Raw genomic sequence first — 25,262 nt, forward strand, 5'->3', positions numbered from 1 at the left:
GCCAGAGAAGTACAGACTCTCCCTTTGGGGTCATTCTTTGTCTTTAAATCTCACCCCACAATTTCCCTATATCACTTATGCCTGCCCCACCTAGACTTCCATGGAGGGTCTACTCCCAATATCACCAAGCTAGGAATGGTCACCAAGGCAGGAATCAGAGAGAAGAGTCTCATACTCCCAACAAAGATGTCTACTAGTTGGGGTGAAAACACACCAATCCCTTACTCAGGCGGTCACCTCAGAGCTCGTAAGCAGGCTCGAAAGGAGCAAGACAGGTGCCCCAAATCCTAGGTAGTTCCCAGACCACAGGTAGTGTCAGGAACAGATAATACCAGTCTTCAGAACCACATTCCAGCCTCAAGAAGGCAGGCCAGGGGTTGGGGATTTAGCTCAGTAGTAGAGTGCTTGCCTAGGAAGCGCAAGGCCCTGGGTTCAGTCCCCGGCTCCGAAAAAAAAGAACCAAAAAAAAAAAAAAAAGAAGGCAGGCCAGCCCTGCTCACACAGTTACAGAGCTACAGACCAAACAGGAGCCATTCTTCCTACACCCAGTAGCTCTAGCTGGGCCCTCTGGATCTAGAGCAGATGTAAGGTTTACTTACGAGAATGCAAATGCCACCAGGGCTCCACTGACAACAATGAAGTCCAGAATGTTCCACAGGTCCCGGAAGTAGGCCCCAGGGTGCAGCAGCAGGCCCAAGTCTATCATCTATCAAGGAAATAAGTAGACATTAGAGTATGCAGGACATAAGGAAAATAGAGGCAGAGGTAGGCCTCAGCCACACTGGGACATGGCTCTGAGTCTCTATGCAGTACAGGGCTCACTGTGACCTCAGTGCATCTCAGACACTCTACACAGGGAACACAACACAGGTCACACTCTTAAATGGTTTCAACAGGGCCTTGGCCTCAATGTCCCTACAGAGTACAGTACCTTTCCTGAGGTACCACTGTGGTAAGAGGCGTGTCTCCCCTGCCACTCCCTCTCTAGCAACTGACATGCTCCCTTAGAGAACTCACCTAGGAGTAAGAACAAACTGATGAGACCATCATGTCCTAACTCTGCCTTTTCCACTACAGCAATCTTTGGCAAATACTTCAACAGCCTCATCTTCAAAGTAAGCTGGTCCCTTCCTCACAGACTGCAAGTGTGTGCAAAGCAGAAGTAACAGAGTTATGCTTCAGAAGTGTTCTGCAGTCTCTGAACTATGAACACAGACATGCACATGTGCCTTCCGCTGATTGTGTGTGTGTGTGTGTGTGTGTGTGTGTGTGTGTGTGTGTGTGTGTGTGTGTGTGTGCGCGCAGTTCAGGGCCTGAATGCACATCTCTGTGTAACAAACAAGGACAAAATCACCTTGGAAAGAAAGCAGAAGTTGCGATAACATGGCAGACTCTTGCCTGTGAGCAAATCTCTAGACCTGTAGAGACTTCTGCCCCTCACAGTGCTCCTGTAGAGACTCTTCTGCCCCTCACAGTGCTCCTGTAGAGACTCTTCTGCCCCTCACAGTGCTCCTGTAGAGACTTCTGCCCCTCACAGTGCTCCTGTAGAGACTTCTGCCCCTCACAGTGCTCCTGCATCTCATTCTAACGTCTGCTCTGCTCCTATTCTGTGCCTTGTCATGTGACTCTTTCTTTGTGGCTATGAGGCAGCTTGGAGGGGAAGCTGAGTATGCACACACCTCACACACACACACCATACACACACAAAAACACACACACCATACACCACACACACCTCACACACACCACACACACACAAATACACACACATCAAACACACACAAAAACACACACACCATACACCACACACACCTCACACACAACACACACACATCATATACACACACAAATACACACACACCCACACACAAATACACACACATCAAACATACACATCACACACACACACCATACATCACACACACCTCACATACCACACCTCACACACAACACACACACACATCATATACACACACAAATACACACCCACACACCCACACACAAATACACACACATCAAACACACACACATCACACACACACCATACACCACACACACACACCTCACACACCTCACACACACACCTCACACACACACACCTCACACACCACACCACACACATCACACACACACACACCATACACCACACACACACACCTCACACACACACACCTCACTCACACACACACCTCACACACACACACCACACACACACACCTCACACACCACACCACACACACACACCTCACACACCACACCACACACACACCTCACACACACACATACACCTCACACACCACACCACACACACACACACCTCACACACACACACACACCTCACACACCACACCACACACACACATCACACACACACACACAAACACACCACACACACACCTCACACACACACACACCTCACACACACACACACCTCACACACCACACCACACACACACCTCACACACCACACACACCTCACACACCACACCACACACACACCTCACACACACACACCAAATAAAGCCCTAAATCTCTAGGCTTAGAAATAGTAGAGGAGGACCAAGTACCCCAGCAGCATCTCATGGGACAGCATGACACTGGGAACCTTTTGTGGCTGCTAAAGTTTTTATTTCATGCACTCACAGCCCATGCACATGTGCACATCTGCTGACTAAGCATATGCCTGATACACCATTACACGTGTCCGTGGAAGCCACATCTCACCTTTATGACCATCTCAAAGGTGAAGACTCCTGTAAAGATGTAGTCCATGTACTTCAGAGCCTGGAACCAAAAGTGGTGTCACTTCAGGCAGGCAAACCCCTGGCTCCTAGTCTCCCCCAGGGCTTTGACAAACCTCTGTGAGAGAGTCTTAGGTGAGCCTTTGCTGGTTGCCCTGCTAACCCCAGCACATTTACAAGACAAAGGATAGGGAGGTAGGCTTTTCCTGACCCTTGGTTCTCATGACCCAGAGAGAGGAAAGATGTCTAATGGGAAAGAGAGCCCCCAGCACCGCCCCCTCAGTGCGAACCCTGGGAACACATCCACTGGTACCTCTGTGCCTAGCAGGGCCCAGTAGCCATGACACTCACATTGTTCCGGAATGAGTCGGTCCGCACGGGATCCTCAGCAGCCAGGGCAATGCTGCTCAAGGCGATGACCACAAGAATCACCATCTCAAAGTACCGCATGGTCACAATGTAATGGCAGAAGCGACGGAGTCTGTGAGAACAAAGCTCCTGTCACCAGCCGGCCGATACCTGAATATGTCAACCTCTCCCACAGAAGGGCTCACTAGATATCCCTCTGCCAGCATCGTGGAGCTCAGCCCCTTAGTTCTGTGGTAAAGAGATGGTCAGCAGCTGGGGACAGGGACAGAGTTTCCAGAAAGGGCATCCAGGTCAAAGAGAAGCAAACAACTCAAGGCTAGATCTTATGCTGGTGAATAACATTCTGTGGGAATATGGCTGCCTCCACTCAGGTGCGTGCTGTACCCCAGAGCAGGTGACGGCAACCATTCAGCCTGTCATAGATCGTGGAAAGCAGAGGGAATGGATTGGAGGGGTGTTCCTAAAGGAAGTAGCCTGGCAGAGAGCAGGCCACTCTTGCTCTAGTGTGTCTGAGGCTGTGATGAGAGTTCAGGGCTCCATGCCACCACACACCATCATGTACTGCCTCCGCATCTGCTGACAGGACCTTTGGTTTTCGGTATCACTCTGCATCAGTGAGTGGCCCTAGCCAGTGGGCTCCTGTAGGGCTTGGACCTCTCTTCGACCCAGATTCTTCTCCTCCCCTGCCTCAAGCATTTGAGCCCTCTCCTCCCTGAGGCCCTGACCTGACCTTTTCACTAGTTCTAACGGAGCCAGAAGCCCACACTCCGCCTCCACTCATTTCTCTCTAGTTCCCATCTGTCTGGCATCTTACTTATCACTGTATAGTCTTGCCTGTTTGCCTTTGCCACTGTGCCACATGCTTTCCATGAAGACCAGTCTCACACAGTGCTGTCTGCATGTGAATGCTGTTTGGATGGAAAAGGTACCAACGCGGGAAGGTGAATGGAGGAAGCTATGGCTATAACAGACGTAAAAACGGTCCTGTGTGCAGCCATAAACAATACAGTGAGACAGTTGCTACACAGGCTCTGAAAGTAACTTCCTGGCATCTGATCCAGGCCCACCACCAAGGCTACTGGCTCCATATCTACACAAGGCACGAAGCTTTGTGTTTCTGTGTCTTTGCCTATAAAATAAGGTAACAAATGTGTCTCATGGGACTGCTAAGACAAGCATGCTCAGTAAATGTATAGAACAAGTCTCTACAAGGTATAACCATTTAGGCTGGCTATGCTCAGACACTCATGACAAGGACACTCACAGGTTGGTGGGGCTGAGGCAGAACATGGAACTGTAGGGAACGATGGGCCTGGGGCCTCTTCTCAGCACATCGTCAGCCTCTGCCTCCTTCTTGCCCTCCGCTTGGCCTTCCAGGTCCGTGTTAGCACCTACAAGGACACAGGGCCTCAAAATTAGGAGATGTACACACAGAAAGCCATATTACATGGGTCTCTTCCAGCTCCACGCCTTGGACAAGTGAGGCAGACTACCAGATGCCCAGCCAAGGAAGGGTAATTGTCTAAGAACACAGCCTTGCTGAGCACATGACCAAGGCAGCAGGGGCAGCACCACTGTCAGACCTGGACACGGAGAACAGTCTGACACAGACCCTAGCGGATCCAGACCTGGACACGGAGAACAGTCTGACACAAACCCTAGCAGATCCAGACCTGGACACGGAGAACAGTCTGACACAGACCCTAGCGGATCCAGACCTGGACACGGAGAACAGTCTGACACAGACCCTAGGGGACCCTGACCTGGACACGGAGAACAGTCTGACACAAACCCTAGGGGACCCTGACCTGGACACGGAGAACAGTCTGACACAAACCCTAGCGGATCCAGACCTGGACATGGAGAACAGTCTGACACAAACCCTAGGGGACCCTGACCTGGACACGGAGAACAGTCTGACACAAACCCTAGAGGATCCAGACCTGGACACAGAGAACAGTCTGACACAAACCCTAGAGGATCCAGACCTGGACACGGAGAACAGTCTGACACAAACCCTAGAGGATCCAGACCTGGACATGGAGAACAGTCTGACACAAACCCTAGAGGATCCAGACCTGGACACGGAGAACAGTCTGACACAGACCCTAGGGGACCCTGACCTGGACACGGAGAACAGTCTGACACAGACCCTAGGGGACCCTGACCTGGACATGGAGAACAGTCTGACACAGACCCTAGGGGACCCTGACCTGGACACGGAGAACAGTCTGACACAAACCCTAGGGGACCCTGCTCACCTCCTACACTGTGATGTGAGAGACATGGTGGTGCCACTCCCTTGACATGGAAACCAATGTCTCCCAGAACCTAGTGAGCCATTCCCTCTGCCTGGCAGATCTCTGGGCAGCAAGACAGGATAAAGCAAGGGGCTTTAGGACCCATAAACCTGAAGGTATCCCCTGAACCCTGTCATCCAAGTCTAGCTTCGTGTGGCTTGTGGTTTCTCTGTCAGAGCTCTGGAGAATAGAGGCCTTGCCAGCCACCCCACTTGAATACCCAGCTCTTTGGCTCCTCCCTGACTCCTACTCATTGCTGCCTCTTCACTGTCCCCCCTTCTGCTCTCTCAGCAGTCTCCATCTTTGTGCCCACAAACTCAGCTCCCCGGGGGTAACAGCCAGGGGTGACTTCCTTTAGGGTAAGGTACCCATTTCTCTCGGTTCTTTATTTTTAACTGTGGTAGTGCATGATTTCAATTCTGATGGAGGACAGGGTTACTAAGACCACGGGACAGCAGAGGAGACAGTGCGGTGACTTGAGTCACCTTTCGCTACCAAATCTTTTTACCCGTCTTACAGAATATATAAAACCAGAGGAGACACCAAGGAGCAACGAAAATGGAGGTGCTCATGGCAAAGCCATGTGGAGTCCAAAGACTTCAGCTTCACCCTGATGCCTGGTCACTCATACGCAAGGAGCGGCTATAGTGAGAGAGCAGAGGTTGGCTCCAGAACCAACTGCCCGCTAGCAAGGACTTCAAAGCAAACTTTTTCTTAAGTGAACACCATTAAATTTTCCTGTTGAAGTCTTCTGGAGAAAATAATTGGTAATACTTACCAACCCCCCAACATTCTATTAATTCGTAAGTCATATCTCTGGGGATAGAGAGAGTCTTTTAAGATCTTTAATAGTGAAAAATTATAAAACATGCAACCACAGGAAATGCACAAAAATACTCAATCCTCCCAGAATGAATCCTGAAAACAGGTAAGAGTTCAGGGACACAAGAGATACATGAAATAGTAAGTTAACAGGGGATAATCTCGAGCACCATGCTTTCTATCCCTGAGGTGCCCAGTCACGCCAGAGGCACTCAATGGGACATGGCACAAGAAGGTTGGTTGCCAGTAGTTTTCCTTCAACAACTATATTTTCACTCTTAACAGGAAATGTCTCCATGGTGAGTAACAATATTTTTATAGAAAAAGTATTATTTTAAAACTGTGCCTTTTTTAACTCCTCCCCAATAAATACGGCCAAGCCAAAAATAAGTAAAGTAGTAAAAGAACCAATCTGAGTTGAAGAACTAAATTATTCAAAAAGAAATGAAATAAAAAACACCACCAGAGCCTGGATGACATTACTTCTGAGAAAGTTGTGATAACAAACTCATGGAGAAAGCATATGTGTACATATATGTGCATGTAATGCCATGAGTGAGGAGGGGAGAGGCCATGAACTGGAAAGAGAGCCAGGAGGGTCCATGGAGGGTCTACAGGGAGAGAGAGAAGGGTCGGGATGAAGGTGCCACAGGCTACGAGAACGCACTGTTGAAAGCAAGTTACTTGAATCAAGATTTGTTTGTTTGTTTGTTTGTTTGTTTGCTTGTTTGCTTGTTTGCTTGTTTTGGAAACAGGGTTTCTCTAGGTAGCCATGGGTGTCCTGGAATTTGCTCTGTAGACCCGGCTGGCCTTGAACTCAAGAGAGCAGCCTCTGCCCACCGAGTGCTGGGATTAAATGTGTGTACTATCACCACCCAGCACGAGACATCTTACTGACAATCAACACACTGAAACGAGGACATTCAAGCAGAGTGGCAGCTACAAACAGGGTGGGACAGGAAGAGTGACAGTTGGGGCTCAGGAGCGCTGCCAGCCCCACTGACTTGTGTTTTATTTCCTCTGGGTTGCAATCTGGACTGGCCCAAGGAATAGCTGAGAAGGAAAGTGACCACTGCTGCAGACATGGGATCCCCAGCCTGGCCCTCAGGAAGACAGAGCAGAAATGGCCTCTCTCTGTCATCAAACCACATCCAGAAGTGGTTCCATGTGAGCAGCCCTGGGCTGCTGGGGCGATGACAATGTCGTCCTCCTGACAAACTTTGAGAGAATCTCTATCGACAAGAGGACTTTAGGATAATGTAAGTCATTTCCCATCAATCTGACAAGGCATTGGATGCTGCCCTCACAATGGTGAGAGCCAGCTGGTCTGTTACACAGGTAACAATGTCACGCTGCCAGGCAAGGGACAGACGTTGAGTTAGTAACCACATTCTAAGTAGAAGAGAAGACGCCAGCCACAGTGGAACAAGGCCACCATAGGGCAGACGTGACAGAAAACCGACTGGCGCCCCTGAGGACCTCAGAGCTAGGATTTTTTACTTAACAAATATAAAATGTGTGAAGTAAAAGGGAATCTTTTCAAAACTTTTAAGCACTAAAATTCTGGGACAAGTTTAGTTCCCCAAGCCCAGCCCACCCAACGCAGACCAGTCCCTATGACAGTTGAAGGAACTGAGATCCGTATCGGAAGAAACCCAAGAGAAATTTCCCTGGGAGGAAGAAGTACAAATATTCACCCATATACTCTCTGAGACCACTTCCCATTTGACACATGGAGCAACAAACCAAGCAGAAACCACCTGCTGCGCAGAGACAAGGATAAAAGGACTAGAGGTTGAAATCAACGGTGTCTGAGTCCGGAGGGAAGAACCAGAAGGAAAGAGGAAAGGCACAAGCAGACATCGGCAGCGTGCAGACTGATGTCCAGATGTCTCTGCGAGCAGAACAGACCAGGCTCCTTGGCAGCAGGGCCCCTCCCAGTTCTGAAGCACACAGGAGATACAGCCTTAGGTTCAGACTGTGGACTAACTGATTACTACCCCGGTGCTAACACTAGAGAGAAGTAATCTGCTGTCCTTCATAGAGACCATCCTGCTTCACTCATGTTCTGCTTGTGGGTGGTTATGGACCCCTCTTCTACACACCTGCAGCATTTCAGGAACGCACAGATCATATTACAGCAAAAATGTAATATGCCAACGAACTGGAAAATCTAAATAAACACTGTCTTTATAGACAAGCAACATCGATTTCTATTTTTAGGGATTCTGAAAACGGCGTAAAACACTGTCTAGGAACAGCAAGGAAGGTGATTGAGCAGGACACACCCATCACTGGAGGCTAATGTACACAGAATAGTTTAAGATATGCAACAACCATAAGCCAAGCTTTAGGAGAATGAGTTTTCAACTGGTCTCAAGGGAGATCATCACGCAGGCCAATATCCTAATCGCAACAAAAGCAAATTAGAAATCATAGCAACAATTAAAAAAAGATTAAAATAAAAATGTCACATCTGATAACCGAGAAATAGATTTTAAACATTCCATCGATCAAAAGTGAGATGCTGGCCAGGCATGGTAGCATATGTATGTCGCAACAGTCAGAAGGCCTAAGTAGACGTAAACATGCCAGGCAAGTTCTTTACACCCTGCTTGTACCACAGCTGCACTGCAGGCAGAACAGAGACCAGCCTGGTGTGAGTGTATCTCCCAAAAGTGTGCATGCAGTGTGTACACGTGAATACGTGCTCACAGATGGTGTAGTTGTACCCAAAGAAACACTTCTATGCAGAGGAAGAAGAGCATTTACTGGCAATAGTGCTCAGCATGGTCAACAGATTGAAAACTCCTGCATTTTTTTTATAAAGGAACAAACGATTGGCAAGAGTTTTTTCTTTTATTTTGGAGATTATAATATAATTACATCATTTTACCCTTCTCTTTTTCCCTCTGAGCCCTCCCATATAACATTGATCTCTTTCAAATGTATGGCTTCTTTTTCATTAATTCTTATTACAGCATATATGTGTATGTGTATACATGCATAGTCTAACCTGTTCATCTTCGTAATGATACTTATAAGTGTGTTTTCAGGGATGACCATCGGTATTGGATAATCAACTGGTACACTTTTCCCTGGAGAATACTATCTTTCCACTCTCAGCATGCCCTGGTTGAAGACCACTGTTCTTCAGCCTGGAGAGCACAGCAGTTAAGAAAGAAGACCCAAGGCGAAAAACACTGACTAGGGACAGCAAGGAAAGTGATTGAACAGGACACACCCATCAGCCACCTCAGATGGCTCACATTTGCCTGTAACTCTAGTCCAGAAGTACACAGCACCTTCCTCTGGCCTCAGGGGACACCAGCACTCAGGGTGTGCATATACACATGCAATTTTTTTTAAATTTTTTTGAAAAACAATAATAAGCAAGATAAAATGACTTTTTTTTCAGGATAACAGAGAAAAATAGAAAGCTAAAGATGTTAGACGTAAACCTTAAAATACATTTGGATTATAACTGTGGCATATCTGTAATATGTTTTTCACAAACACAAAACAAAACCAGCAACACTAAACCCTGAACCTCAACACTTAAGCCTGAAAGCTATGAAAAGCCCAGCAGCAGCTTCGGGATACACTCAGAGGCGGAGTTGGCCCAACTCATGTGAGGCCCTGGGTTCTATCCTAACTAAGTGCCACAGAAGGAGCTAGAGAAAGAGACTGAGCCCAAATGACTCGATGGGTATCATGATTTACCTGTCAGGCTCCAGAGGAGCAGTAAGATGTGCAGAAGCAACCAAAAGGAAGTGAGAACTGATAGACATGTCCCAGGCCAAGCAGGGTTATCATTTTAGAAGAGTCCAGCAGAAGCATTCTGGGATCTCAAGTAACCTAAAGGACATCTTGACCTGTAGCCACTGGACTACCAGACCTTCCTTCTGTGGCACAGGCTTACCCTAGGGAGGGGAGCTTCCACACTCTCAGTTCCTTCAATTTAAGAAGCTTAAAGGACTGTCACAGAAGGCCGGACTCTCCTGCAGGCAGGGAAGGAAAATCTGGACAAAATGGTGTGTTCGATACACAGTCTTCTGGGAAAGACATCCTTGGAGTATACTAGACAAGAGAACAAGGAATCTATAAAAATGTCCACAGGATGTGAGGACAAAAAGCCAACTTAAAGAGACTTCCTGAGCCAAAATTGGAAAACTTTTGAAGCATCAAAAAACAAAACAAAGGGCTGGAGAGATGGCTCAGCGGTTAAGAGCACTGACTGCTCTTCCAGAGGTCCTGAGTTCAAATCCCAGCACCCACATGGTGGCTCACAACCATCTCTAATGGAATCCGATGCCCTCTTCTGGTGTGTCTGAAAACAGCTACAGTGTACTCATAAATAAAACAAATAAATCTTAAAAAAAACAAACAAACAGTAATTTCAAAAAATCAAAAATATATCAAATACATTAAAATCCAAATTTTCAAAATAATAATATATTTGCATTAGTTGCTAAGATACTAAGATTTGTTGCTTTGAAAATTCATAAATAAATGGTCAAAAATAAATATGTCCTTTCTTAATACAGACACAAATGTATTTCAGGGTAACCAAGTACTTCATGAGTGATGGATGATCTTCCTCACAGTCAAAGTCACAACAATAAATACAGAAGAAATAATGGAAATCACACATCTGGTAACAATCATCCTCGTCACTAGAGCTCTAGGGGAAATTTACAAGGAAGGGCTTCATCTTAGCCCTGTCCCATCCTTCCGTCACCCATGGAGACCTCAGAAGTGATGCAGCCCTGGGGCCAAGATTCCATCAACAGAGCTAATCTTACTAATCAAGCCTCCAGACACACAGATATGACATGTCTAAAGATACCTTTTGATTCTCACAAAAATGACAATGACATCTACCTAGAGGAGGCCAAGGATGCTGCTAAACCCCCTAAAACACAACGTCATCATCAACAACACAATTTCAAACGTGTTGTGGTTCAAAAGCCTGGTCCATACCCCCATCAGTCCCACAGTGTGGTTCAGGTAAAGAAAGGCCCTTCATGCCCCCGATGCAATCGACCAGATCTAGCATACCAGAAGTTCTACACAGTAGAATAACCAGGATAAACAAGAGGAGAGATGCTGAACAGAACAGAAGTTTAGACAGATTTTAAAAAAAAGAGTCAAATGAGTGACTTATGTCTGGATAATGATTCAAACAAAACAGCCATAAAAAGTTACTTCTGAGACAACTGTATGATCTGAACTCAGAATGTGTACTGGACAACATAAAGGAATTACTATCAGCATTCAGTTTGATAAAACTACCATGATTATTTTAAACCCCTAATTGAGATGCCCAGTCCGTGATTATTCTGAACACGGCACAAAGAGAACAAGAAGGAGGAGCAAGTAGCTGAGACTGGCACATGAGAACAGGCGGAGGGGTGAGGGGCAGAGCTGGGCTCCTATGCAGAGGGGTGAGGGGCAGAGCAGGGCTCTTATGCAGGGGAAGGGCCTCCTATACAGAGGGTGAGGAGCAGAGCGGGAGAGGGGGCCTCCTATACAGAGGGTGAGGGGCAGAGCTGGGGAGGGGGCCTCCTATACAGAGGGTGAGGGGCAGAGCAGGGCTCCTATGCAGAGGGTGAGGGGCAGAGCAGGGCTCCTATGCAGAGGGTGAGGGGCAGAGCAGGGCTCCTATGCAGAGGGTGAGGGGCAGAGCAGGGCTCCTATGCAGAGGGTGAGGGGCAGAGCAGGGATCCTATGCAGAGGGTGAGGGGCAGAGCAGGGCTCCTATGCAGAGGGTGAGGGGCAGAGCAGGGCTCCTATGCAGAGGGTGAGGGGCAGAGCAGGGCTCCTATGCAGAGGGTAGGGGCAGAGCAGGGCTCCTATGCAGAGGGTGAGGGGCAGAGCAGGGCTCCTATGCAGAGGGTGAGGGGCAGAGCAGGGCTCCTATGCAGAGGGTGAGGGGCAGAGCAGGGCTCCTATGCAGAGGGTGAGGGGCAGAGCGCTGGGCTCGTTATGTCTGTCTCTACTTCTCATACATTTCAATTTTCCAAAACAAAAATAGGGGTTTATTTTAGCAACCATAGAGCTGTACAAAGGAAAAATGGTTTGAATTAACAACTGGCTTCAGAACAGAACAGGAGGCAGAGGACAACGGAATAATAGTCCCAGTGGGAGAGAAAATAACCAACAGCTAGAACTCCATACAAAGGAAAACCACTTTTCACAATAACGTCAGAATACAGGTTATGGAGAGAATTTACCACTGTCAAACTTCGTTTAATAAAAAAGAAAATGTATTCTTCAAGCAGAAAGGGGGAGGGAAGAAACCCAAAACTGATCTGAAATACAGAAGTAATGAAAGCTAAGAAGGAATGGTGAAATCACCAAAAGGAAGGTGGACAATACCACGCAGAGCCATCCAGAGCTCTCCAACCCTTGGATATTGCAACACAGTCATCCTCAGAGTTCATAAGCCTCATATTGCTCTGAGTAAAGCTTACAACTTTTAGTTGGGTCAAGTTCATCATTACCTTGAGCCACTGCCACAAGTTTGACACCGCTGAGAGAAACATTTGCTATTTGGAAGTTCAAACCATACAGATGAATCAGATAAGATACAGTGAAACTTAAAGGACAAAATAAAAACAAGCTTCAAACATTTATTATAATCAAGCAATCCTTAAGAGTGAGATCTAAAGCTTAAAACTTGTAAATGAAGTAGAAAAGTTCAAATGTTATGAGCTGAGAGCATCAAAATGTTACCAGAAGAAGGGACCTCACAACACAGACAGGAAACAGAGAAGGGGCCTCACAACACAGACAGGAAACAGAGAAGGGGCCTCACAACACAGACAGGAAACAGAGAAGGGGCCTCACAACACAGACAGGAAACAGAGAAGGGGCCTCACAACACAGGCAGGAAACAGAGAAGGGGCCTCACAACACAGACAGGAAACAGAGAAGGGGCCTCACAACACAGACAGGAAACAGAGAAGGGGCCTCACAACACAGACAGGAAACAGAAGGGGGCCTCACAACACAGGCAGGAAACAGAAAGCATAAGAAAGGAGATACATGAGCAGTGACTAGTGACCCAGCAGACCTGGTGGGGAGACCAAAATAGAAGTTGCCACTGATAATGACTTAAAAGGAGCGGCCTGTAGAGAAAAGTATTCAAGAAGAGGAGGAAGGGAGGGAGGGAGGGAGGGAGGGAGGGAGGGAGGGAGGGAGGGAGGGAGGGAGGGAGGGAGGGAGAGAAGGACTTCAGAAACATAGCCAGGGCTCCTGATGGTACAAGCCTGAAGTCACAGATATCAGAAGGCTGAAAAAGGAAAATCTCAAGGTCAAGAATGGCCTGGACTACAGTGAGTACAATACCAGCTTAGGCTACTTAGAAAGACAGGCCTTGGAGCAGAGATATAGTCTGTGATGGAGTACTCATTTAAAATATAGAATAAACTTGACTGGACCAAGGAGGAGAGCACCTCCCTAAGAATGGTGGCCTTCAATACCTGCGCTTCTCCCTGTACCCTCCATAAGCCATAGGTCAATAAAGAGAGAACAAAGTCACCCCACTCCAGCATCTCTCACATACAGGTTAACTATGAACTAGGACGCAGAAGTGAGCAGTCTCAGGAGCATAACTGAGGCCGACCGTCCTTTTGGGTATGATTCATTTTTAAACATTATTCATGTCATGCACAGTACAGACACAGACAGAAGGACAGCAGCATGGCAGGAGAGTTCAGGCCCCACTGCCATAGATAAACTCATATCATGGTATCATGAACTTTGAAGGAGTTCAGGCCCATGACGCAGGGTTGGGGTTCCTTCCTGTAAGTCTCAGGGGAAACGGGAGACATCATGTGGTCAGGCTGTCTTCATCTTCATGGGTAGCACAGAGAGGGAAGGGAATTGCAGAGCAGGAATGTTGAAGTTCTGAGAAAGTTGGAAAGGAAGGTATGTTTAATTACATAGCACCCATTAAAAGGGTGGGAACTGTGTTACACCAGTTGCTCTCTAATGTCCTAAAGGTTGGTGGCCTGAGCCTCTGAACTTCCTTGGCTTCAGGGGCAGGAGAGCTTGCCGCTTCCTCAAGAGCAACTGGGGGAAAGAAAAAAAGGAAAAGGGAAGAGGCACTGCTGGTTCTGCACAGTCTGGGCTCTGACAGGAAATAGAAAGACTGAGGTCTGAAGAACCAAGCAGAGACCAGAGAGGTGGTGCGTCAGAGGCCTGCTGATGTGAACCTCGGGCATCAGCCAGAGCCTGCCCTACAAGACGGGTCCCATCCTTAACAAATAAACTCTAAGACTAAGTCTGAGGCCAGAAGAACCAGAATACTACTTGAGGGACTTAAAAAGCCACCTAAATCCTGCTACTGAAGACAAGAATCACTACAATGAGGGGCTACTGCATGCTGGTGAGGTTCCAAGGGCCGAAGCCATGGCTGTGACAGAGGCAGACAGCACACTGGAGTGCTAGAACAATGAAGAACCAACCCAAAATCCTGGCAAAGACACTAAATTCCATCGCACCAGTAGAAGACAGTACTCCTGTGAGCACACTACACCACTAGCAAGCACAAAGGGCTAGCCTGTGCTTCACAGACTCAAACATAACTACCAGGGAAAACAAACAAACAAAATATCAACAAAAAGAAATCCTTTATTCTATCCTTATCTGAAAAGGTATCCAACATGCATAGCTTCTATAATAAGGAAATGGAAACAAGATCAAAACTATTAATGAAAATCACACACACACACACACACACACACACACACACACACACACACACACACTTGTAAAGCAGGAGAAAGTTAAAACAACTCTCAAACTTGAAACGGTGAATGTCATTACAGAAGAGCTAAGGAGAGCTATGCCCCAGACCTGACAGTCTCAGTGAAGATTTGGTGGGGCCATGAGAGATACCAGATGACTGCTCGCCATTCCAAAGTGAGAATTTAAATCATCTCAGAAACTGCAAGGCGCCCACAGAAGAACAGACGGCTTAAAGTTCTCAGGGGAAAAAGAGAGCAGATTGCATCAAGAGAAAAACTAGTAAGGACTGAGTGTTAAAAGGGTTAGAAAGTCATACAAGAGGCAGCAGCACAGACCCAACCCATGTATCACTGGAACGTCTACTGCATGAGAACAAAGCAACGTGGCAGAGCTAATCACTGAAAAGGCAGTTCCCGAAATCCTCCTGGAGTTCCAGAAATCCTCCTGGAGTTCCGCTACCATCTACCAACTGATTCAACAAAGGCAGCAAAGTAACTGAATAGAAAGGGACAGTCCTTCTTCCACAGGAAATGGTAACGAAGAGATCCAGTAAGGGGTCCTTAATCTTTACCTATGCCACATACAGAAATTAACTCAAGATATGAGTTCTTCTGGGAAGATGAAGTTAAAAGTTTCTTCCCTCTCCATTCAACAAAGCAGACTTGATAGACCTGATCCTTGAGCATCGCATCAAGATGAATGTAAAAATATTTGAAGGGCAGGAAGGAAACAGCAGGAAGGAGTCTTGGGACTACAGAATAGCACAGTAGACACTGCCTTTTCTGAGTTTTATTTTCTGCCTCAGATGCCCAGTGAAATTCACAAGTATCAATGGGCATAGATTTCAAAAAGCCCTCATCAAAAGACTAGGAGACACGAAAGCCTAGCAGAACAGAAGACTTACAGGCAACATTTGCTACACTACAGCCAAACTCACAGGGAAAAACAAAACAGAGGTAGTCCTACTCCTTCTCAAACAAGCCCAGGCTAAGGCAGGAGCCTGGACCTTCATCTTCACTTCCAGGAAGAGGCAACCCAACGTATCGGCTGAGCACTGAGCAGTAGAATGGGAGCAGGGTTTTCATCCTGAGGTAACCAGACCCAAACCAATGCGATGGCAGTGCGGGCCCACGCAGAGACTGGACTTCAAGAGTCACCAATGGTTAGTTATGAAGCATCCTTTCTTGTGATACTAAAATGAGTGCAGGTGGAAACTAGGAATAGAACTACCAGCCAGAGGTCATGAGGGTCACGGCAGTCACACGGGAGCAGTAGAGAACTGGTATACCAACCAAAGCCAGCGATAATGAGGTGGTCTCTTCCACTGAGGCCTACCGCAGCCAAGTGAGAATCCATTTTCCCACCCCACCTAGAACTAACAAGACTGTTCTCCATTCTCTTTCCTGAGTCTATCACAGCAGACAAGGCAAAGCAGAAGACTTAAACAAGACTCAGAGGCTCATCATCTAATTCTAAAGTAGCTAGATTTCGATTAATCAAACCAATTACTTATCACACCAAGAACCAGGAAATCAAACTGAACAAGAAAAAACAACCAACGGGCAATAAGGAAACAGATGTCAAACCTATCTGACAAAGACTTTAAAACAGCATTCCAGAAATTCTTGACAGCTGGAAAAAAAAAACTTGAAACAAACAAAAAGCAGAAAATCTTGGCAAAGAAATAGAAGATCTGCGGAAGTACGTGATTGAAAAATATAGTAACTAAATGAAAAACTTGACAAGCAGGCTCAACTGCAGAACGGAGGACACAGAGGAAAAAATCCACAAACTAGAAGATAGGAAAATAGAAATTATCCAGTCTGATCAACAGAGAGAAAATACACTGAAAAATAAATCAAGGTAGCTCAAGACCCTGTAGGAGTACAGCAAGATTTAGCATTCATACTGCCAGGGTCTCAGGCTAAAAACAGAACAAGCAGACTAAGGAAGTACTCAAAGACGTAAAAGATGAAATATTCCCAAAGTTCGCCAAAGAAATTAACCTATAGATTCAAGAAGCTGAGCAAACCCCAAACAGGATAAATTTGAAGAAGTCCACATCGAAATACATTGTATTCAAACCTCTGAAACATAGAGACAAAACGAGCCTTGAAAGCAGCAGAGAGAAACAGCAGCTTACCTACAGGAAGAGAACATTGCGAGTGACAGTGGATTTCTCATCAGAAACCATGGACTCAGAAGAGGCACACGTTTTTTTCAAGTGCTGAAAAAAAAAGAACGGTCAACCCAGAATTCTACACCCAATAAAAATATCCTTCAGGAATGAAGGGAACATCAAGACGCCCTTGGATGAAGGGAACTAAGAGACTCTGTCACCTGCAGACCTACGTCAAAAGAACAGCTCCAGAAAGCTTTTTACAGAGACCATTTATGGAAGGACATAGAATACCAGAAAGGAAGAAAGACTAATAAGGAAAAATGAGTAAATATAACACATTTTCCTTCTCCTCTTCACTTTTCTAAGTTATATTTGGTAGCTGAAATAAAAATTAAAACATACTCTGTTAAGATTCTAAACTTATACAGAGGAAAAACTTAAGAATACTATATTATTAAAGAGAGGGAGACATATAGAGAGAAACTTTATATTGTACTCAAACTGACAAAATGATAAACCAGGGTCACTTATATAATAAAACACCTCAAGCAGTTAGTTATACAATAGACACACTAGAAAGTAATGTAGATAAATCAAATTGGAGTTTTAAATACATTCAAATAACAAGAAAGGCAGGGGAAAATAAACCAGAGAAATAAGAAACAGAACAAACAGAAAACAAAAATTAGGATAACAAACTTACACTCTAATCTCACCAACAATTACATTAAATGTAAATGTTATGATGACAAATAAAAGAATTTGCAGTGGATTAAACCAGGACCCAATCATGTGCTGTTTATAAGAAGTTCACTTCAAATGTAAATGTACAACCTGAAAATAAAAAGTAAAAAAAAAAAATCAAAAATAGGAAGTATGTTAACCAAACCATGATAGACTTCAAATCAAGGGAAATTACCAGGTTCAGAGAAAGGCATAGCACAAAGACAAAAAGGCTGTTGCACCTAAAGGACCAACCATAAATGTGTTTGTATCCAACAGCAACTCACAAATGTGGAAGTAACAACTTACCGTATGAAAGAAAAGGTAGATTCCACCCAAAGTTATACTTAGAGCAATGAGCATCCTTTTCTCAACAACTGACAGATCCAGACATAAAATAACACCCACACAGAAAGGCCAACCAACAGGATGGAACTGGCCCTTACAGAACATTCCTCCCAGCAACAGAACGCATGTTCTTTCCAACACGCAAAAACCATCTATCATGATTCATATCCTGGACAATGGGAACAAAACCTAAAAACTGAAAGACAAGTAATAATACAGAATGTAGTTCCTGACCACAAAGTAATAAAAGTAGGAGTTGACAACAGAAAGACAAGGAATTCTACAAACACTTGGACACTACCCCTATATCATCTCCCTATATCATCTCAATGACCCATTGAGCCAAGAAATAAATCTCAAAGGAATTTTTTAAATAAAAATAAAGAAGAATTAAAATATATCCCATGAAAATCTATAGCAGGGGGTTGGGGATTTAGCTCAGTGGTAGAGCGCTTGCCTAGGAAGCGCAAGGCCCTGGGTTCAGTCCCCAGCTCCGGAAAAAAAAAAAAGAAAAAAAAAAGTAAAAGAAAACCTATAGCAGAAACAGAGTCAGTGCAAAGGGAGAAACTTGTAACACTAAATATTTGTATTAGAATAGCAGTGGCTAGACAGATGGCTCAGGGCTTTAGAGCCTTCCTGCTCTTACAGAGCACCCAAGTTCCGTTCTTAGCACCCACATGGTAGCTACAATCATCTGTGACTTCAGTTTCAGGGGATCTGACGCTTCTCTTCTGACTTCTAAGGGTGCCAGGAATGCAGATAATGTGCATACATACACAATGAATGCAAAAGCATTCATTAATATAAACAACGTTTTTAAAGATGAGCAGAAAAATAGAAATTTTATTTATATGTTTGTACGTATATGTGTATATACATACATATATAGATATAGATATATATTCCTACCACAAGAAAATTAGAAAAGAACAAAGCAATGAAAAGTAGAAATCAAATTAAATTTAAATTATATACAATTATTTAAATTTTAATCATTTGATTTGAATAATTTTAATTATTTAAATTAAATTTACAATTTAAATTAAAATAGAGCCAAATGTGTACACAGACACAAATTTTAAAACAAAAAATCATGAAATAAAATCAATAAAACAATCCAATCTTTTCAAAAGATCAATAAAATTAACAAATGTGGCAAGACTGAGAAAAAGGAGAGAGGAAATGCACACCAATCAAAGGAATGATGGGAGCCTGAAGGTGGCATAAGGGTGACAGGGACTAACTCTGGCCAACGATATACACGTAGAACTGGCAACTTTAACGGATGTAAAAGCCCTCGACAGTCGAAATCATTCAAAATGAAGCTGATATCATAACTCCACAGCTACCCATTTCACAGCCCTCAGACAAGGAATGCTTGTTTGGCAATTTCTATCAAATACTTAAAGGACAATTAGTACCCAATTTGGCATAATTTACTCTGGAAATAGGTCTATTAGATCCAAAGCATTTTATGGCTCCATTCTTACTTTAATGCCCAAACCAGACACAAGGACATTATGAAAAGTAAAACCAGAACTGAGTGTGCTAACACAGATCTGTATGTAATTCTAGCACTAGAAGGCTGAGGCAGGAGAATCGTGAGCCTGAGGAACTGTAGCATTAAATATCACAACCAGGACATGTAAACGAAGAAATAAACGTGAGAGAATTTAAATTGTTCATTTGGGATTCGTTTATAGAGAATTTGGAAGGAATCTACAAATACATGTTTGAGGTAAAATACGTCAAAATTATGTAAACTAAGAAGTTAGAAAAGAGCAACTATAAAATAAAACAAAAAAGGAAAAATAAAAAAGATAAAATGAAAAATAAGTTTTACAACAAAACATGCTGTAAATGTCAAATGAACTAAAATACTGATTTTCATTTTATAAGGATTACAAAGTATTTATCAACTGCTAACTAATCTAATCAAGAAAAAGGAGAAGTCAAAGAAACAACTAGGAGTTCTAAAAATAACAACAACAAACACAAAACACAAAAAATACTTGAGGCCAGGCACACACCTTTAATGCCAGCACGCCCAGAGGCGGACAGAGGCGGGGAGAGGCGGGGAGAGGCGGGGAGAGGCGGGGAGAGGTGGAGAGAGGCGGAGAGAGGCGGGGAGAGGCGGAGAGAGGCGGGGAGAGGCGGAGAGAGGCGGAGAGAGGCGGGTAGAGGTGGGGAGAGGCGGGCAGAGGCGGGGAGAGGCGGGCAGAGGCGGGGAGAGGTGGAGAGAGGCGGGCAGAGGCGGGGAGAGGCGGGCAGAGGCGGGGAGAGGTGGAGAGAGGCGGGGAGAGGAGGAGAGAGGCGGGCAGAGGTGGAGAGAGGCGGGCAGAGGCGGAGAGAGGCGGGAGAGGCGGGGAGAGGCGGGCAGAGGCGGGGAGAGGTGGAGAGAGGCGGGGAGAGGCGGAGAGAGGCGGGCAGAGGCGGGGAGAGGTGGAGAGAGGCGGGGAGAGGCGGGCAGAGGCGGGCAGAGGCGGGCAGAGGCGGAGAGAGGCGGGGAGAGGCGGGGAGAGGCGGGGAGAGGCGGGCAGAGGCGGGGAGAGGTGGAGAGAGGCGGGCAGAGGCGGGGAGAGGCGGAGAGAGGCGGGGAGAGGCGGAGAGAGGCGGGCAGAGGCGGAGAGAGGCGGGCAGAGGCGGAGAGAGGCGGGCAGAGGCGGGGAGAGGAGGAGAGAGGCGGGCAGAGGCGGAGAGAGGCGGGCAGAGGCGGAGAGAGGCGGAGAGAGGCGGAGAGAGGCGGAGAGAGGCGGGCAGAGGCAGAAAGTGCTGGAGGCAGCCTGGTCTACAGGCGGGGAGAGGCGGGGAGAGGTTCTAGGACAGCCAAGGCTAAACAGTGAGACCCTGGAGGGGAGTGGGGAGGGGAGGAGGAGGAGGAGGAGGAAAAGGAGGAGGAGGAGGAGGAAGAGAATGTAAGCCAATACTCTGTAAGTTTATGTAAATTAAAAACCCTAGATTAAATCTATTGCTTGGTGGGTACACAAGCATGTGTGTGTACATTCATATGTGTACACATATATAAAGGTGTGTGTGTGTGGAAGCCATTTGTCAACATTAGGTATCTTCCTTAATCAATCCCCACCTTTCTGGGAGTAAAATAGGGTCTCTTACCCTGGACCTGGAGTTCACGGGTTAGCTAGCCTGACCGGCCAGCGAGCCCCAAGGATCATCTCCCCACTTAGGAGATAACAGGCTCAGTGCCGTACCTGCCTTCTCGCATGGCTATTTGGAATCTAAACTGAGGTCTCATACTTGTGGGACAAACTCTACCATCTCTCTAGTCTCTAAATGGATAATTTTTTAACAGGAAAATACTGAGCTCACCTTGAGACAATATCTAAACAGACCAATACACAAAGAGATACCATTACATAAATGCATAAGATAATTTTACAAAATTCTACCAAAGAATTGTACCTACTTAAAGATTGTACCTCAACACCAAACAATTCCAGTTCTTTTTATGAACTGACGAGTCCATTCCACGGGCTACTTCCTCATCTGAACAATACCCCCCAGTTCACAACCTCTCCTTTTATCATGCCTAACATTCCAGAAAAATATGTCCCTACAGTGTTAGCTTCCTGCCAGGTGTTCACGCAGAAGAGTGTACCAGCCAGAACATCAAATGTTTTAACAGAATAATATAGAGAAGAACTCACAGGCAGGTGTACAAAATCGACTGGCAGAACAGTAGACCATGTGTGGGTGTTTTTGAAAAGTGCTCTACATTTCAAGAAGAGAAGCATCCAAAGCTGTTCCTATTTTAACCAATGGTCAGCAACACTTACGTCAGACTCTTTCTGTCCTAACGTGACAGTTTCTCACTGTTTAATTGCTTTTTCATATTTTATGAAACTGCTGGGTAAGGTAGCATGTAACATGGGTTTTTTTTACTGTTTTAAATAAGAAAGGCAACGGATTTCTTGCCTAACATGTGTAGAGCCCTCAGTTTGATACCCAATAGCAGGAAGATAAAATATAATGTTAAAAAAATTGGCTGTAATTGGAACATGTACTTTTCAGGAATGGAATATTGAGGTTGCTTGAATATGATATGACTATATGACATTAATTTCCTAACCTCACAATGCTTAAACAGAATTGATAAAGCCACAGTACACGCCTCACTTTAAAGTACCAAGTCAAAACCATACTTAAAAATAGCTTAATATATTCTAACAACACATTTCAAAGTAGGTGTAACCGTCTTACTCAATCTGCGCAATTACACTAGGTGTCATCATGTGACTTTTGAACTCGGTGAGAGAGGAGGGTGTCCCTCTGGAACCATGAGGTGGCCCCATGGGGGCCTCTCGTGCCTAGAGGACCCCGCAGGCAGGAGACAAGCTTTTGTCACAGTAATGGTCATGCTAGTCTTGGCAGTAAAAGCAGTGGCCACTGATATTTGTGGGTCATTATCCCTGTATAGAGAGGTTACTGGGGAAACAAGGTTAGCCATCCCGGGGAGGTTGCCAGGCTACTGTGGCTCTGTGCTGGTGTGCCTTGTTTCTGCCCCCAACACTCTCCCATCATCTGTACTCCTTCATCCAAGATGCTGCAGGGGCTGACTGCACAGCAGCTAGCCCAACGGTTCTCCACCGTCCTAATGCTACAACCCTTTAATGCAGTACCTTATGCTGCGGTGAACCCCAACCATAAAATTATTTTGTTGCTGCTTCATAATTGTAAATTTGTGTTAGAAATTTATGCTACTGTTAGAAATTATAATGAAAATATCTAACCGCCCCAGGGTCACAACCCACAGGTTGAGAACCACTGAGCTAGGCATATACTGCCACTTAGGCAACTTCCTCCAGTCCACCTTTGATGCCACCTCCAAGACCTACAGCTACTTGACCCCTGACCTCTGGAAAGAGACTACACAGTCAAGTCGCCCAATGATAAATTCTCTGACCATCCTGTGAGAACCCATTTACGAAAGGGTTCTCCATTTAGAGGACCCAGGCTCCAGAGTAGCTTCTACATGGGATTTTTATATCATAAAAATAAAATGATAAATCTACTAACAAATAATGATTTAGTATAGGTACAGTCTAACATCGTGTAGACAGTTCCAGATCTGAAATTCGTTGCTATAAATTTCTGCATCTAAAAGAAAATATGACCTCCATGGATTCTGAAAAGACTTAACACAATTTAACAGTTTGACAGGCAATAAATAAACAAACAAACAAATAATTGGAACTGATGTATATTATAAATGTAAGTTTATACATAGGTCCCAAGCCAGAATCTTTACCTTAGTGTTGGCAAAACAAGGCAAGGGTACCAAACAGCCTGGCTGTTACCCATCAATCCAATCAGACAGATTAAGACACCCAAAATTTGAAAGAGAGATAAACTCACTGACAGAAGTTTTGATAATGTACTCGGAAAAGCAAACAGAATCAACAATGCGTGATTTGAGGATTCAGAAAAACAGGAGAAGTAATGAATATAAAAATTAAAAAAAAAAACTCAATAGCCTCATATTTCTTCTTCTGGGAGAAGCTGTAACAGGCAAAATCAACTCCCAAAAGCAACAGTTGGGAACAGCAGACAGAGCACACTTCTGGTATGAACACCTCTGAATTCAGCACTCAGGTCAGAGCTCACCATCCGAGCCATACAGTGAGACTTGGTCTCAGGAAAGAAAACCTGCCAGGCTTCAGAAACTAAAACTCCAAGCCAGAACCTAGGAGAAATACAAAACATATTTGAAAAAAAGACCTCTGTGAAAAATATACAAAGAGGGTTTGGAGAGATGATTCAGTGCTTAAGAGCACTGCCTGCTCTTGCAGACGGCCTGGGTTCAGGAACCAGCACCCCCCATGGCAGCCTATGACCATCTGTAACTCCAGTTACAGGGTTTCTAAAGCCCTATCTCTTCTGATTCCTCCAGGAGCAGACACGCACATGGTGCACAAGTACACATACAAGAAAAACTCTTACACACACACACACACATAAAAATTAAAAATGACATATATACATATATAAATAAGATATATATATACATGTATATAAAGTTAATAGTTATTAAACAAATCAATTAAAAATAGGCAAAAGACCTGAATAGAAACCTCACCAAAGGTACATAAATGTCAAGTATACGTAATAAAAAACACTCAAAAGCATATTTCATGAGGAAGTTGCCAGTTTAAACAAACCCTACTATACATTTCATTAGAACAACTCAAGTCCAAACCACTGGTAACACAGAAGTACAAGATTACAGCAGTAAGCACTTCATTCATTGCTACGGGAAGAAAGCAGCCCGGCCTCACTAAAGACAGATCACAGTGTCCTACAAAACTAAACCGTCTTACCCACATATAACTTCATCATCATGAATGCTCACGTATGCACTCATAGGACTGCACCGAGATCAACCCCAAACATGCCTGTCTGTTCATAACCATCAAAACAGGAAACTACTTGAACATCCTCCAATAGGCGACTGGATAATGTTCCAGCCAGTGGACCTTTAATGTAGTAAGAAATGAACTACCAAGCCATAAAACTCTATAATGATAAAGTTTGTTTTCTTTCTTTTTTTTTTTTTAAGCCAACTTGAAAATCTGCGTGCTGTACGATTCCACTCTGAAGAGTCTGGCTGCCAGCGTGGTTCGGCCAACTGTGAACAAAATCCCAATGGATTCCCTGGGCTCAGTCCCAGGCTACTCTAAAGAGAAAAGAGGGTGGGAAGACAGACTTATTTGGGTGCAGAGCAAGTGAAACAAGAATGACCAAGACCAAGTTTCCTCAGAGGAAACTCACAGAAACCAGAGGCTAAGAAGCTAGAAGTCAGCACCGGGCCCTGCTAGTCCCTCAAGGGGACTCACAAGGTGTGTGAGTGACTGCACTTGGTTGTGCATGGCTTACGTATGTCCCACAGCCTACATTGGAGCTCACACCTCCCTGGCCTTCCGCAGGCCCTCCCTCTCTCCCTGGAATGCTTCCTGGTTTGCTTTCCATTCCGACATCATCCCTGTGAGGCCCACCTCTGTCACTCACTACATGACATATTCACTGTGCTCTTACCACATGCTCCTTCCTGGCTACACATGCATT

General features: G+C 45.2%; 1 protein-coding gene across 13 annotated transcripts in view; it reads right to left on the reverse strand.

The window, feature by feature from the left end:
- Cacna1b (calcium voltage-gated channel subunit alpha1 B) overlaps positions 1-25,262 on the reverse strand; it is a 165,160-nt gene that overhangs the window by 54,193 nt on the left and 85,705 nt on the right. For all 13 annotated transcript variants that reach the window (XR_010064570.1, XM_063283169.1, XM_063283167.1 and 10 more), the window contains 4 exons: positions 4,375-4,501; positions 3,093-3,222; positions 2,725-2,784; positions 600-706 (listed from right to left, as the gene is read on the reverse strand). Coding sequence is in view for 12 of the 13 variants with exons in the window: in XM_063283169.1 (XP_063139239.1) it covers positions 600-706; positions 2,725-2,784; positions 3,093-3,222; positions 4,375-4,501 (424 nt within the window). In the remaining variant the exon portion in view is untranslated. The remainder of the gene's footprint in view (positions 1-599; positions 707-2,724; positions 2,785-3,092; positions 3,223-4,374; positions 4,502-25,262) is intronic.

The sequence above is a fragment of the Rattus norvegicus genome, chromosome 3, assembly GCF_036323735.1.
Source record: "Rattus norvegicus strain BN/NHsdMcwi chromosome 3, GRCr8, whole genome shotgun sequence".
Lineage (NCBI taxonomy): Eukaryota > Metazoa > Chordata > Mammalia > Rodentia > Muridae > Rattus > Rattus norvegicus.